The 13,388-nt window shown below is 40.8% G+C and overlaps 1 protein-coding gene across 1 annotated transcript in view; it reads left to right on the forward strand.

Annotated features, from left to right (window-relative positions):
• Positions 1-13,035, forward strand: part of LOC135526898 (otoferlin-like) — a 48,159-nt gene extending 35,124 nt beyond the window's left edge. The window contains 13 exon segments of the mRNA XM_064955565.1: positions 1,562-1,671; positions 6,209-6,346; positions 6,954-7,091; positions 7,305-7,432; positions 8,198-8,368; positions 9,002-9,162; positions 9,409-9,551; positions 9,781-9,869; positions 10,986-11,084; positions 11,181-11,422; positions 11,653-11,831; positions 12,070-12,170; positions 12,669-13,035. Coding sequence (XP_064811637.1) covers positions 1,562-1,671; positions 6,209-6,346; positions 6,954-7,091; positions 7,305-7,432; positions 8,198-8,368; positions 9,002-9,162; positions 9,409-9,551; positions 9,781-9,869; positions 10,986-11,084; positions 11,181-11,422; positions 11,653-11,831; positions 12,070-12,170; positions 12,669-12,849 — 1,880 coding nt within the window. The 3' untranslated portion in view covers positions 12,850-13,035.
• Positions 13,036-13,388: the final 353 nt, after the last annotated feature.

Genomic DNA, 13,388 nt, shown 5'->3' on the forward strand with positions numbered 1-13,388 from the left:
CCCTAGTGTCCTTCCATTTCACAAAAAGCAGCTTGTTAGTCCTGATCCAACGTATGGTCCCCCTCTCCGCTGTCTTTGTCATGCTGTTTACCTTGGTCTTGGGGAAACCGATTCTGTTAGGACTAATGGTGCCACAAGCTCCTATTTTCTTTTTCAAGGGGTCTATGAAAAGTGGATGTAGAACCGTCAGATGGGGTGATTGACACAGCAGTGGGAGGTGAAGACCTTGACCGTTTGGGGGCGCTTGCTGGGGAGGGGTGGCTCATTAAAATCACTCTGTGGTGAATAAAATAAAGGAGTATATTGTTGTAAAACACACACAATTACAGTTGACTAAATTTACAAAACAACAAGCCTAAACTATCTGTAAACTTTATTTAATTAGGCAAGTCAGGCAACACCGGCCAAACCCGGACGACGCTGGGCCAATTGTGTGCCACCCTATGGGACTCACAATCACCACATAGGTGTGAAGCGCAAACATACACACTATGCGAACAGTAACACTTTGGAGACAAAGGCAGATGTGAGAACCACAAATAAACAATGACCATGAGAGTTTAGTGGCCTCTCCAAAGTTACAAGGATGAAACTTAGAACTAATATGAAACAAACAATAACTATTTTGGAATTATATGACATTGAAATGACTTGATACATAGGCCAATGTAAACTAAATCCAAAGCACAAAAAGTAGACAACTGATAAAAAACTAAATACATATAGTAAATTAGCTTTATAAAGTCATGAAAATAATGTACTTACAGATCTAAAAGTGGATCCAATCCTCCTAGAAAGCAATCTTTGTTGGATGAGTCAAAAATCCTCTTTTTAGGCTCCTGTTCGATATTCTTCGTTTTTACCTCCCGTCTTTTATGTTAAAGTGATGAAATTAAAGCAATGTAATGTAGCGTGCTCGGTGCGTTCCGTCTCTGAGCCAGGTAGTAGTAGTTCACATTACACATAAAAGGTTCTAGGCCTTGCTTTGTCCCACCCAGGTCAAGTGCATATCCCTGAAAGCTTATCTCATTGGCTACTGCACTGTCAAGGTGCCATAGTAGCCAATCCCCTGTGTAATGATTGCAGGCAACGCCATATTTGTGATGCGCAAAGATATAGTCACTCCGTGGACATTCGATGTTGTCATTAAGTCATCCATCATCAGGTAACATGGCAACAGGCTAGATTTGGTCCTACCAACCTAACGATTCATTTGATACCCCCCATGTAGCTATAACTCAAACAAAGACCAAATCGAAGCTTACCTTGTAAGATGTTTGCTGTTTGGTGAAAACGCTGTTTATCAATAACGGTAGGTCACAGGCAGACAAATAATACTATGGGGGCTTGACATTTACATTTATAAAACAAGAATACAATGGGAAAGCGACCACGTGTACTTTATTAGATCAAGCAATTCTTTAAATAAAATAACATTGGGTGTTAACTGTTGTATTGTTGTGACATGAAATAACAGAATTGCAAATCTCCTGGATATTGGTGGGGCCGTTCACTGACTCCTCCCTCACCCCTCACCCCTTGTTCCCTGACCTATACTCAGAGATCAAACCTGATGACTCTCCTGTCAAAGGAAAGAAAGGAAAAGGAAAGGACAAGAGGAGGCCTGGAGACATGCCAGAGAAGAAGAAACACAAACTCAATGAGCTGCAGGTATGTGGCTACTCAATACCACCCAGCGAGCAAAACTGATTACATTGCCTTCAGAAACTATTCCTACCCCTTGACTTACTCCACATTTTGTTTTGTAACAAACCCTGAATTCAAAATGGATTAAAAAATATATATAATCTCACCCATCTACACACAATACCCCATAATGACAGTTAAAAATGAACAAATGTATAGAAAATGAAATACAGAAATATCTCATTTACATGAATATTTATACCCTTGGGCCAATACTTTATAGAAACACCTTTGGCAGTGATTACTGCTGTGAGTCTTTTAGGGAGTAAGTCTAAGAGCTTTGCACACCTGGATTACAATATTTGCCCATTATTCTTTTTCTAATTCTTCAAGCTCTGTCAAGTTGATTGTTGATTATATGTATATGTATATATAATTATATATCTCATTTTTTAACTAACCCCCCCTTTTCAGTTTTTTTAAATACATTTTACGTATACTTTTTACATACATGGTACTTGTATATACAGCATTCACGTAACAAAGATATTAAATATACGTACAGTACAGTGCATTCAGAAAGTATTCAGACCCCTTCATTTTTCCCACATTTTGTTATGTTACAGCCTTATTTTAAAATTGATTAAATTGTTTTTTCCCCCTCATCAATCTACACACAATACCCCATAATGAATAGGCAAAAACAGATTTTTAGAAATGTTTGCAAATTTATTAAAAATACAAAAATGAAATATTACATTTACATAAGTATTCAGACCCTTTACTAAGGTACTTTGTTGAAGCACTTTTGGCAGCGTTTACAGCATCAAGTCTTCTTGGTTATGACACTACAAGCTTTGCACACCTGTATTTGGGGAGTTTCTCCCATTCTTCTCTGCAGATCCTCTCAAGCTCTGTCAGGTTGGATGGGGAGCGTTTCTGCACAGCTATTTTCAGGTCTCTCCAGAGATGTTTGATTGGGTTCAAGTCCGGGGTCTAGCTGGGCCACTCAATGACATTCAGAGACTTGTCCTGCATTGTCGTTGGCTGTGTGCTTAGTGCTTAGGGTTGTTGTCCTGTTGGAAGGTGAACCTTCGCCCCAGTCTGAGGTCCTGAGTGCTCTGGAGCAGGTTTTCATCAAGGATCTCTCTGTACTTTGCTCCGTTCATCTTTCCCTCGATCCTGCCTAGTCTCTCAGTCCCTGCCACTGAAAAACATCCCCACAGCATGATGCTGACACCACCATGGTGCCCGGTTTCCTCCAGACGTGACGCTTGGCATTCAGGCCAAAGAGTTCAAACTTGGGTTCATCAGAACAGAGAATCTTGTTACTCATGGCCTGAGAGTAATTTAGGTGCCTTGTGGCAAACTCCAAGCAGGCTGTCATGTGTCTTTTACTGAGGAGTGGCTTCCATCTGGTCACTCTACCACACAGGCCTGATTGGTGGAGTGCCGCAGAGATGGTTGTCCTTCTGGAAGGTTTTCCCATCTCCACAGAGGAACTCTGGATGCTCTGTCAGAGTGGCCATTGAGTTCTTGGTCGCCTCCCTGACCAAGGCCCTTCTCCCCCGATTGCTCAGTTTGGCCGGACTGCCAGCTCTAGTGTGTGTGTGTGTGTGTGTGTGTGTGTGTGTGTGTGTGTGTGTGTGTGTGTGTGTGTGTGTGTGTGTGTGTGTGTGTGTGTGTGTGTGTGTGTGTGTGTGTGTGTGTGTGTGTGTGTGTGTGTGTGTGCGTGCGTGTGTGTGTGTGTGCGTGCGTGCATTCAGAAAGTATTCTTACCCCTTCACTTTTTCCACATTTTGTTACGTTACAGCCTTGTTCTAAAATGGATTTAAAAATATATATATATCCTCATCAATCTACACACAATACCCCATAATGACAAAGCTAAAACAGGTTTTTAGAAATCTCTGCAAATGTATTAAAAATAAAAAATAGAAATAACTTATTGACCGAGGTATTCAGACCCTTTGCTATGGGACTCGACATTGAGCTCAGGTGTATCCTGTTTCCGTTGATCATCCATGAGATGTTCCTACAACTTGATTGGAGTCCACCTGTGATAAATTCAATTGATTGGACATGATTTGGAAAGTGAAGGGGTCTGAATACTTTCCGAATGTACTGTACACACACTGAGTATATAAAAACATTAAGAACACCTGCTCTTTCCATGACATAGACTGACCAGGTAAATCAAGGTGAATCCAGGTGAAAGCTATGATCCCTTATTGATGTCCCTTATTGATGTCACTTCAGTCAGTGTAGATGAAGGGGTGGAGACAGGTGAAAGAAGGATTTTTAAGCCTTGAGACAAATGAGACATCAAATCAAATCAAATCAAATGTATTTATATAGCCCTGCGTACATTAGCTGATATCTCAAAGTGCTGTACAGAAACCCAGCCTAAAACCCCAAACAGCAAGCAATGCAGGTGTAGAAGCACAGTGGCTAGGACAAACTACCTAGAAAGGCCAAAACCTAGGAAGAAACCTAGAGAGGAACTAGGCTATGTAGGGTGGCCAGTCGTCTTCTGGCTGTGTTGGGTGGAGATTATAACAGAACATGGCCAAGATGTTCAAATGTTCATAAATGACCAGCATGGTCAAATAATAATAATCACAGGAAGAACAGTTGAAACAGGAGTAGCAGCATGGCCAGGTAGACTGGGGACAGCAAGGAGTCATCATGTCAAGTAGTCCTGAGGCATGGTCCTAGGGCTCAGGTCCTCCAAGAGAGAGAAAGAAAGAGAGAAAGAGAGAATTAGAGAGAGCATACTTAAATTCACACAGGACACCGGATAGGACAGGAGAAGTACTCCAGATATAACAAAATGACCCTAGCCCCCCGACACATAAACTACTGCAGCATAAATACTGGAGGCTGAGACAGGAGGGGTCAGGAGACACTGTGGCCCCATCCGATGACACCCCCGGACAGGGCCAAACAGGAAGGATATAACCCCACCCACTTTGCCAAAGCACAGCCCCCACACCATAGAGGGTGAATGGGCAAGACACAAAATGTAAGTGCCTTTGAACAGGGTATGGTAGTAGGTGCCAGGCGCACCGGTTTGGGTCAAGAACTGCAACACTGCTGAGTTTTTCACACTCAACAGTTTCCTGTGTGTATCAAAACTGCCCAAAGGACATCCAGCCAACTTGAAACAACTGTGGGAAGCATTCCTGGAATGGAATCAACATGAGCCAGCATTCCTGTTTAACGCTTTTGACACCTTGTAGATACCATGCCCTGATGAATTAAGGCTGTTCTGAGGGTATAAGGGGGGGGGGCACTCAATATTAGGAATGTGTTCCTAATGGTTGGCATACTAAGTGTATATACATACACACACACACACACATACACATGCATACACACTGTATATACACGTTGCTAGACAGCCATTTTCAAGTCTTGCCATAGATTTACAAGACGATTTAAGTATTTTTGTCTTCGTAAGCAACTCCAGTGTAGATTTGGCCTTGTGTTTTAGGTTATTGTTCTGCTGTAAAGTGAATTTGTCTCCCAGTGTCTATCGGAAAGCAGACTGAACCAGGTTTTCTTCTAGGATTTTGCCTGTGCTTGTAGCTATATTCTGTTTCTTTTTATCATCAAAAAAACCTTCATAGTCCTTGCCGATGACAAGCATACCCATAACTTAATGCACCCACCACCATGCTTGAAAATATGAAGAGTTGTTTTGTTGTGTTGGATTTGCCCCAAACATACTGTATGACGCATTGTATTTAGGACAAAAAGTTAATTTCTTTGCCACATTTTTGCAGTAGTACTTAAGTGCCTTGTTGTAAACAGGATTCATGTTTTGGAATATTTTTATTCTGTACAAGCTTCCTTCTTTTACTCTGTGATGTAGGTTAGTATTGTGGAGTGACTACAGTATTGTTGATACATCCTCAGTTTTCTCATATCACAACCATTAAACTGTAACTGTTTTGGCCTCATGGTGAAATCCCTGAGCGGTTTCCTTCCTCTACGGCAACTGAGTTATGAAGGACACCTGTATCTTTGTAGGATGTTTTGGTACACCATCCAAAGTGTAATTAATAACTTCACCATGCTCGAAGGGATATTCAGCGTCTGACTGTTTTATTCTTACACATCTGCCAATTGGTTCCCTCTTTTGCGAGGCATTGAAAATCATTCCTGGTCTTGAGGTCTAATCTGTGTCTGAAATACACTGCTCGATTGAGGGACCCTACAGATAATTGTATGTGTGGGATACAAAGATGGAGTAGTCATTAAAAAGTATTGAACACAGAATGACTCCATGCAACTTATTATGTGACTTGTCAAGCAGATTTTTACTCCTGAACTTATTTTGGCTTTTGCCATAACAAAAGGGGTTGAATACATTTCAGCTTTAAGTGTTTTATTAATTTCAAAAACGTTCTACAAACAAAATTCCACTGTGACATTATGGGGTATTGTGTGTAGATCAGTGGCACAGAATCTCAATTTAACCCATTTTAAATTCAGACTGTTCAAAACAGAAGTTTGGGCAAATACTGTATAGTCTGTTTTTGTATTTCCTCATTAGGTGTACCCCAAGGAGTTGGAGAAGGAGTTTGATAACTTTGAAGACTGGCTTCACACCTTCAACCTGTTCAGAGGGAAGGCCGGAGACGACGACGACCAGAACATGGCGGATGAGGACAGGATTATTGGGAAATTCAAAGTAAAACCCCTTTTACACAGAGGGCCTTACCTTCTTCTTACCTTCTTCTTTGTCGGCGACAGAAGAGAGAAGGAAGTAGACTGGTCTCAGGTCTTCTTGTGCTGAAACATTAGATTCTGCCATAGTTGTTCAATGACTATAGGAGTTGTCTATTGGAGTTGTCTATAGGAGTTGTCTGTACAGCATACAAATATCTGGAACCAGGTTAGGAAGAAAATGTACTGAGCATACAGAGTCCATTGTTTTGTTGAATACCACACCCCACCCAATCCTAATATAGTGATGTGACATGAAATAACAGAGTTGCATGCAAAGGGTAAGCCTACACGAAACACAGCCCTAATTTTAAGGGTTCTAAAATCCCTTATGGGAAAAATGAATAGTGGAAAAACAATTGGAACCATTTCCCTGTTTGACCGCTAGGTTTTATGGGTATTATGACACCTCCTCTGTGGCTCTCTATTTCAGTTCAATGTACCTCCCCCCCCTTTCCAGAATCTAACACAATTGTGCATGTCTGTTTGTGTTTCAGGGTTCTCTGTGCATGTACAAGGTGTTGGATTAGATGTGATTGTATTAACTCTGTGTGTATCTGTTTGTGTTTCAGGGTTCTCTGTGCATGTACAAGGTGCCAGTGTCAGATGAGATGCAGAGGGAGATGGGCTTCGACTCCAACATGGGCATGTTCCAGAACATTCCAACCAACGACCCAATCAACGTTGTAGTCCGGGTCTATATCATCAGAGTATGTACACAACACAACAACACAAAACTACACTACACTGCACAACACGACACTACACTTCACTGTCTACACTTCACTACACTGTGCTAAGTACTACTTCCAATCCTAAATTCCCGAATGAATCTGGGAAGCTACAGACAATGGACTATCCTGTGATTATTAACATGTAATGTCTTGATTGTCAAATAAAACCAAATAAACCATTTTCTAAAGGCAACTGATCTGCATCCAGCGGATATCAATGGAAAAGCTGATCCATACATCGCTATCAAACTAGGAAAGTCAGACATCAAAGACAAAGAGAACTACCTCTCCAAGCAACTCAACCCGATCTTTGGCAAGTAAGTGGAGAAACTCTTAATGCAACATTTCGTCCATTTCCACTAACATTCATGATGAATGAATGAATTCGTAATAGCAAACGAGCTAGCCAAGTAATTTACTCTGAAGACTAGCGCTGCTTGTATAGTTATAGTTTGTATATTTATAGCTTGTATATTTATAGCTTGTGTAGTTATAGCTTGTGTACTTATAGCTTGTATAGTTATAGCTTGTATAGTTATAGCTTGTATAGTTATAGCTTGTATATTTATAGCTTGTGTAGTTATAGCTTGTATACTTATAGCTTGTATAGTTATAGCTTGTATAGTTATAGCTTGTATAGTTATAGCTTGTATATTTATAGCTTGTGTAGTTATAGCTTGTATACTTATAGCTTGCATAGTTATAGCTTGTATAGTTATAGCTTGTATATTTATAGCTTGTATAGTTATAGCTTGTGTAGTTATAGCTTGTGTAGTTATAGCTTGTATAGTTATAGCTTGTATAGTTATAGCTTGTATAGTTATAGCTTGTGTAGTTATAGCTTGTATAGTTATAGCTTGTATAGTTATAGCTTGTATAGTTATAGCTTGTATAGTTATAGCTTGTATAGTTATAGCTTGTATACTTATAGCTTGTGTAGTTATAGCTTGTGTAGTTATAGCTTGTGTAGTTATAGCTTGTATAGTTATAGCTTGCATATTTAAAGTGTAAACATTTTGAAAATAATAACCATAAATTATGACCAAAGACTTAAAAAATGTCATTTATTTTGATCCCATCAGATCTTTTGACATCGAAGCCACATTTCCCATGGACTCTACACTAACAGTGTCCGTCTATGACTGGGACTTAGTGGGCACTGACGACCTGATTGGGGAGACTAAACTGGATCTGGAGAACCGTTACTACAGCAAGCACAGAGCCATATGTGGCCTCCCATCCAAATATGCCGTGTAAGTACTATTACAGTAGCCTGACGACTCACTAAATTCTTCCGCTGCTCTGTCGTTCGCTACATACTTTAGTCTGACACTGACATCAAAGAGCGTCTGCTAAATGACTTAAATGTAAAATGTAAATGTAAATTGAAGTCATTTGTGGTGACGAGGGGCACGAGGGGCGTTTTACAAAACAAAGTAATCAGTGATTGGATCAGCTCTAACCAATCAGAGTATCAAAGCCAATGATGAATTCTCAAACCGCCACTTCACACACGTGTTCTGGCTCTGGCCCTGGAACAATCAGACAGACCCAAATGTGTTTGCATCGGTGAAGGGTCGGTGAGGTACTCAGATCCAGACTCATTGCAGGGAAGAAATTAATGAGGTTATGGCGTTGCGTGTGGCCAGAGCAAGGAGTCTGGGTAGCCAGACAACTATTACAGCAAACACAGAGCAAAATGTGGCATCGCATCCATTTAGGTGAACCCTCTCTTTTGCCTAAAAATATACGTACAACACAGGATCCTGTACATGATCCAATTCAGGACTGACCTAGGTAAATAAACCATACATAAATCAATACCCAATGTCTTAGAACTGCATACAATTTCTTTGTCTCCATCTTTATTTTTTTTGTCCCTGTAGCCATGGCTACAATGTGTGGCGGGACCCCCTGAAGCCAACCCAGATCCTGGCCAAGCTGTGTAAAGAGGGCAAGCTGGACGGGCCCCACTATGGCCCTGGAGGACGGGTCAAGGTGGCCAACAGGATCTTCATGGGCCCAACCGAGATCGAAGATGAAAATGGTACTGTATGGAGTACAACACAACAACATTACCTGAAATGCTTTTCTACTCTCACCTGTCGGTTACTGTACCCCCAATCATATTTTTCTCCGCCTGGCTGAAGTACCCCGTCATGTACAACTGATCATATAGGTCTATGTTCTTATGAGCTTTCCCTGTGGGTAGGCTAGGTAGTACTCGACTTGTCTAGTACCCCAGGTTGACAACTACTGCTGTACTGCCTGTCTGGGTTGGTCTGTTCCTTAGGTCTGAAGAAGCAGACAGATGAGCACCTGGCCCTGACGGCGCTGAAGCACTGGGAGGATATCCCTCGGGTGGGCTGTAAACTCATCCCAGAACATGTGGAGACCAGGCCACTCCTGAACCCTGATAAGCCTGGCATCGAACAGGTACTGTAGGACAAGGTTGCCTTTAAGCCTGTGCTTGTTAAATGCCCAAGTGCCTGCTTCAGTGTTTCAAATGATCCACCTGGCGAAGGTAGTAAAGCCAATATAAAGTACAGTAAAGTAAAGAAGACACATTTTCCACGTGAATGTAGGCCTGATTGATTAGGTTTGATTGCTGTGTAGTTGAATTGTATCTCACCCCGTGTTTATCTGTGTGTTTCTCTTTGTGTAGGGGAGGATTGAGATGTGGGTGGACATGTTCCCCAAGGATATGCCTGCACCTGGACCGGCCATTGATATCGCACCCAGAAAACCAAAGAAGTATGTTCTAGTACAATGTAATGTGCTTTAAAAAAAACATTTCGTAAGAGAATTTGAAATGTGAAATAAAAGTTATGAGGAATGTGCATTGTCGGCAGGGTTAGATATCAGTAATACACTGTATATTAGTGGGGCGAGGGTCAGCTGTTTGTTCACCCGCATCCACCCGGAATTGCTAATAACCCATCCGCAACGCCCAACTATATGTGATAAAGTGAAAATCTGAGGCCCTCATCACTCTAACATAGAAATGCACTTTTTTTTACACTGTTTTTTCTGCCTGATTTTTAGACATGTTTCTGCTTATAATTTCCAACATTTTGGTCGTCACCTTGTCTATAACTAGATACATGCAGCTTCTCTCCTGTCATTATATGGGGCGACAGGTAGCCTAGTGGTTACGGCATTGGGCAAGTAACCGAAAAGTTGCTAGATCAAATCCCCGAGCTGACAAGATAGAAATCTGTTTTCTGCCCCTGAACATGGAAGTTAACCCACTGTTCCTTGGCCGTCATTGTAAATAAGAAGTTGTTCTTAACTGGCTTGACTAGTTAAATAAAATAAATGTGTTTCCCTGGAAGACGAAATAAACCCTTGCTCACCACAATAATGTCATAAATCTCGAGAATGAATGTTTCAATATAGTTGACATCTGTAAAGTTTTCTGCTTCTTTCATGGATCAAAAACGTCTAGGGACTCTGGGTAGAAGAAAAACACACAGGGAAAGATTTTCAGTTTGACTGGTTGTAAGGAAAGTTGTGAAAATGGCCCAAAATGTTTCTGATAAGATTTCATTTCAGCTTGGATGCGTATTTTATGTGGTTGAAATACTATCAGTTTTTATGATGACGATAAAGATAGCGCCTCATACAGATTTTGTATAGTGCATCACAATCATCACAGTATTCTATAATGTAGAAAATAGTCAGAATAAAGAAAAACCCTTGAATGAATAGGTGTGTCCATACTTTTGACTGATACTGTATATATATCAGTAAATTCACAATTTTATATGATAAGATATATCACATAACAGAGATTTTAAAAACACAAAATGCAACAAAAATGTTTCGGTGCCTCACTGATGTGACACTGAGCTGTTTGGTCGTCGGCAGGTTTGAACTGAGGGTGATCATCTGGAACACAGACGAGGTCATTCTAGAGGATGATGACATCTTCACTGGAGAGAAGTCCAGTGATATCTTCGTGCGGGGGTAAATAATGTTTTCTTTGAAAGTATGTATGTATGTATGTATGTGTACTAAATATTAAAACCATGTCTTCTACTTGTTCTTCATTCCATTCAACAGCTGGCTGAAAGGTCAGCAGGAGGACAAGCAGGACACAGACGTCCACTACCACTCGCTGACAGGGGAGGGTCTCTTCAACTGGCGCTTCATCTACCCCTTTGACTACTTACAGGCCGAGGAGAAGATCGTCATCTCTAAGAAGGAGTCCATGTTCGCCTGGGACGAGACTGAGTATAAGATCCCTGCTCGTCTCAACCTACAAGTCTGGGATGCTGATCACTTCTCTGCAGATGACTTCTTAGGTGGAGTGATTTAATTTCCCTCTACTAAACATTCACCATAATGATTTTCTGAGCTGTAAATGTTGGTCTTTCTGTGAATTTAACATTTCAGACTAGGGCTACTTTTTTATATTGAATTTGGATTCTGGGACATGGAAAGTACTGTTGTGGCAGTCATAACAATAACATCAACATTACAACAACAACAGCTGAGAGACCTTTATGCATATCGATTAAATGTCTATTCCTAGGCGCCATTGAGCTGGATCTGAACCGTTTCCCTCGTGGAGCGAAGACAGCCAAGCAGTGCTCCATCAACATGGTGCTGAACGAACAGGATATTCCCATGGTGTCCATCTTCAAACAGAGGAGGATCAAGGGCTGGTGGCCCTTCCTAGCCAGAGACGAGAATGACGAGTTTGAACTCACTGTATGTAGTGTGGACTGGATTAAGCACAGTAAACTATGCACTTGACAAAATGGTGTCTTTGATTAAACAACGCATGACAATTGAGTTACATTGTGAAGAAACTAGCTGAGTTAAAGACTGAACAGAGGTCAGTTTGGAAATGTAACAAATCAGTCAAAAGATAAAGAATCACTAGACCTCCTTTGTATACTGTATGAACCCCAGTGTGTTGGTAATGATGTTGTTTGTGTCTTTGCAGGGGAAAGTGGAAGCAGAGCTGCAGCTGATGACTGCAGAGGAGGCTGAGAAGAACCCGGTAGGTGAAGGACGCAATGAACCTGAACCCCTGGAGAAACCCAAGTAAGAGCACCGTTCACCTACCACTAAGATAACAATTACAGTGTCAAATGTTGGAGCCAACTCAATGTATTTCAACGAGGAAGGTGCATTGGAGTGGGGAAGGGATAGGAGCATGAGTTTTTTTGCGCTAAAACAGGTTGCACTTAAACAAAGCTCTACCATGCGGTCGGAACGCACCCTCGTCAGAACGCATCCCTAATGTAAAGGTCAATTTGATTAAAATACATAAAAATGATGGAATAGAGAAGGGGTCTTTTATGAAATTGCTTTGACAAAGTACTGGATTTGAACAGGGATGATCATACTGGCCAATACAGAGCATCAGCAGTCCAGTTACTAAAATACCCATTCTTTTTGCCATCATTTTTATGGGTTTGTTTATATTTACAGCAAACCGGACCTGTATCTTAAAGTCATATTTGGTAATCCTCTGTGTCTCTGTTTGATGGCCTTATAAGGCATTAGCGCAGTCTAACCAACCCTGTCTCTCTCTCCCAGCCGTCCAGACACAGCCTTCCTGTGGTTCCTTATGCCTTTCAAGGCCATCAAAAACCTCATCTGCAACCAGTACTTCTGGCTCACGGTCAAGTTAGTTGTAGCCCTGCTGCTGGTGCTCGTCCTGGGCCTCTTCATATACAGCATGCCTGGATACATGGTCAAGAAGCTAATGGGGGCTTGAGAAGTGGAACATCTTACAAGGGATAGTTACTCAACAACTTCCAAACTCAATAATATATTCAACAACTTGTTTTCAGTACCAAGCATCCCTCTTCTCATGGAGTCCCTGTAATGTTGCTGCTATTTGACAAGACAATCGTACACACACCATGTATCGTTAAAAAAAGGGTACTAAAACTATGTCCAAGTATAAATAAATAATACAATAAATATGATTTTACATATATATATATATATATATATATATATATATATATATATATATATATATATATATACATCACTTTCAAAAACCTGTTCAAGGACATACAGTAGTAAACATTTTAATATTATGGGGTTGCAAAAAAGTTCAATCTACAAAGTAAAATGTTTTGTTTTGGAGTTCCTATTTTGTTCTTGCTTGAAGTCATGTATTGGTCTTGGTTTGCACTGACTGACTTTTCTGTGGCTGTTGATATTGTCTTTGTTTAGCAGTGTGAAGTATGTAGTATTTTACGTATAATCTGTTTTTTGTGAATAAACTGATAAAAACAATAACTT

The sequence above is a fragment of the Oncorhynchus masou genome, chromosome 32, assembly GCF_036934945.1.
Source record: "Oncorhynchus masou masou isolate Uvic2021 chromosome 32, UVic_Omas_1.1, whole genome shotgun sequence".
Lineage (NCBI taxonomy): Eukaryota > Metazoa > Chordata > Actinopteri > Salmoniformes > Salmonidae > Oncorhynchus > Oncorhynchus masou.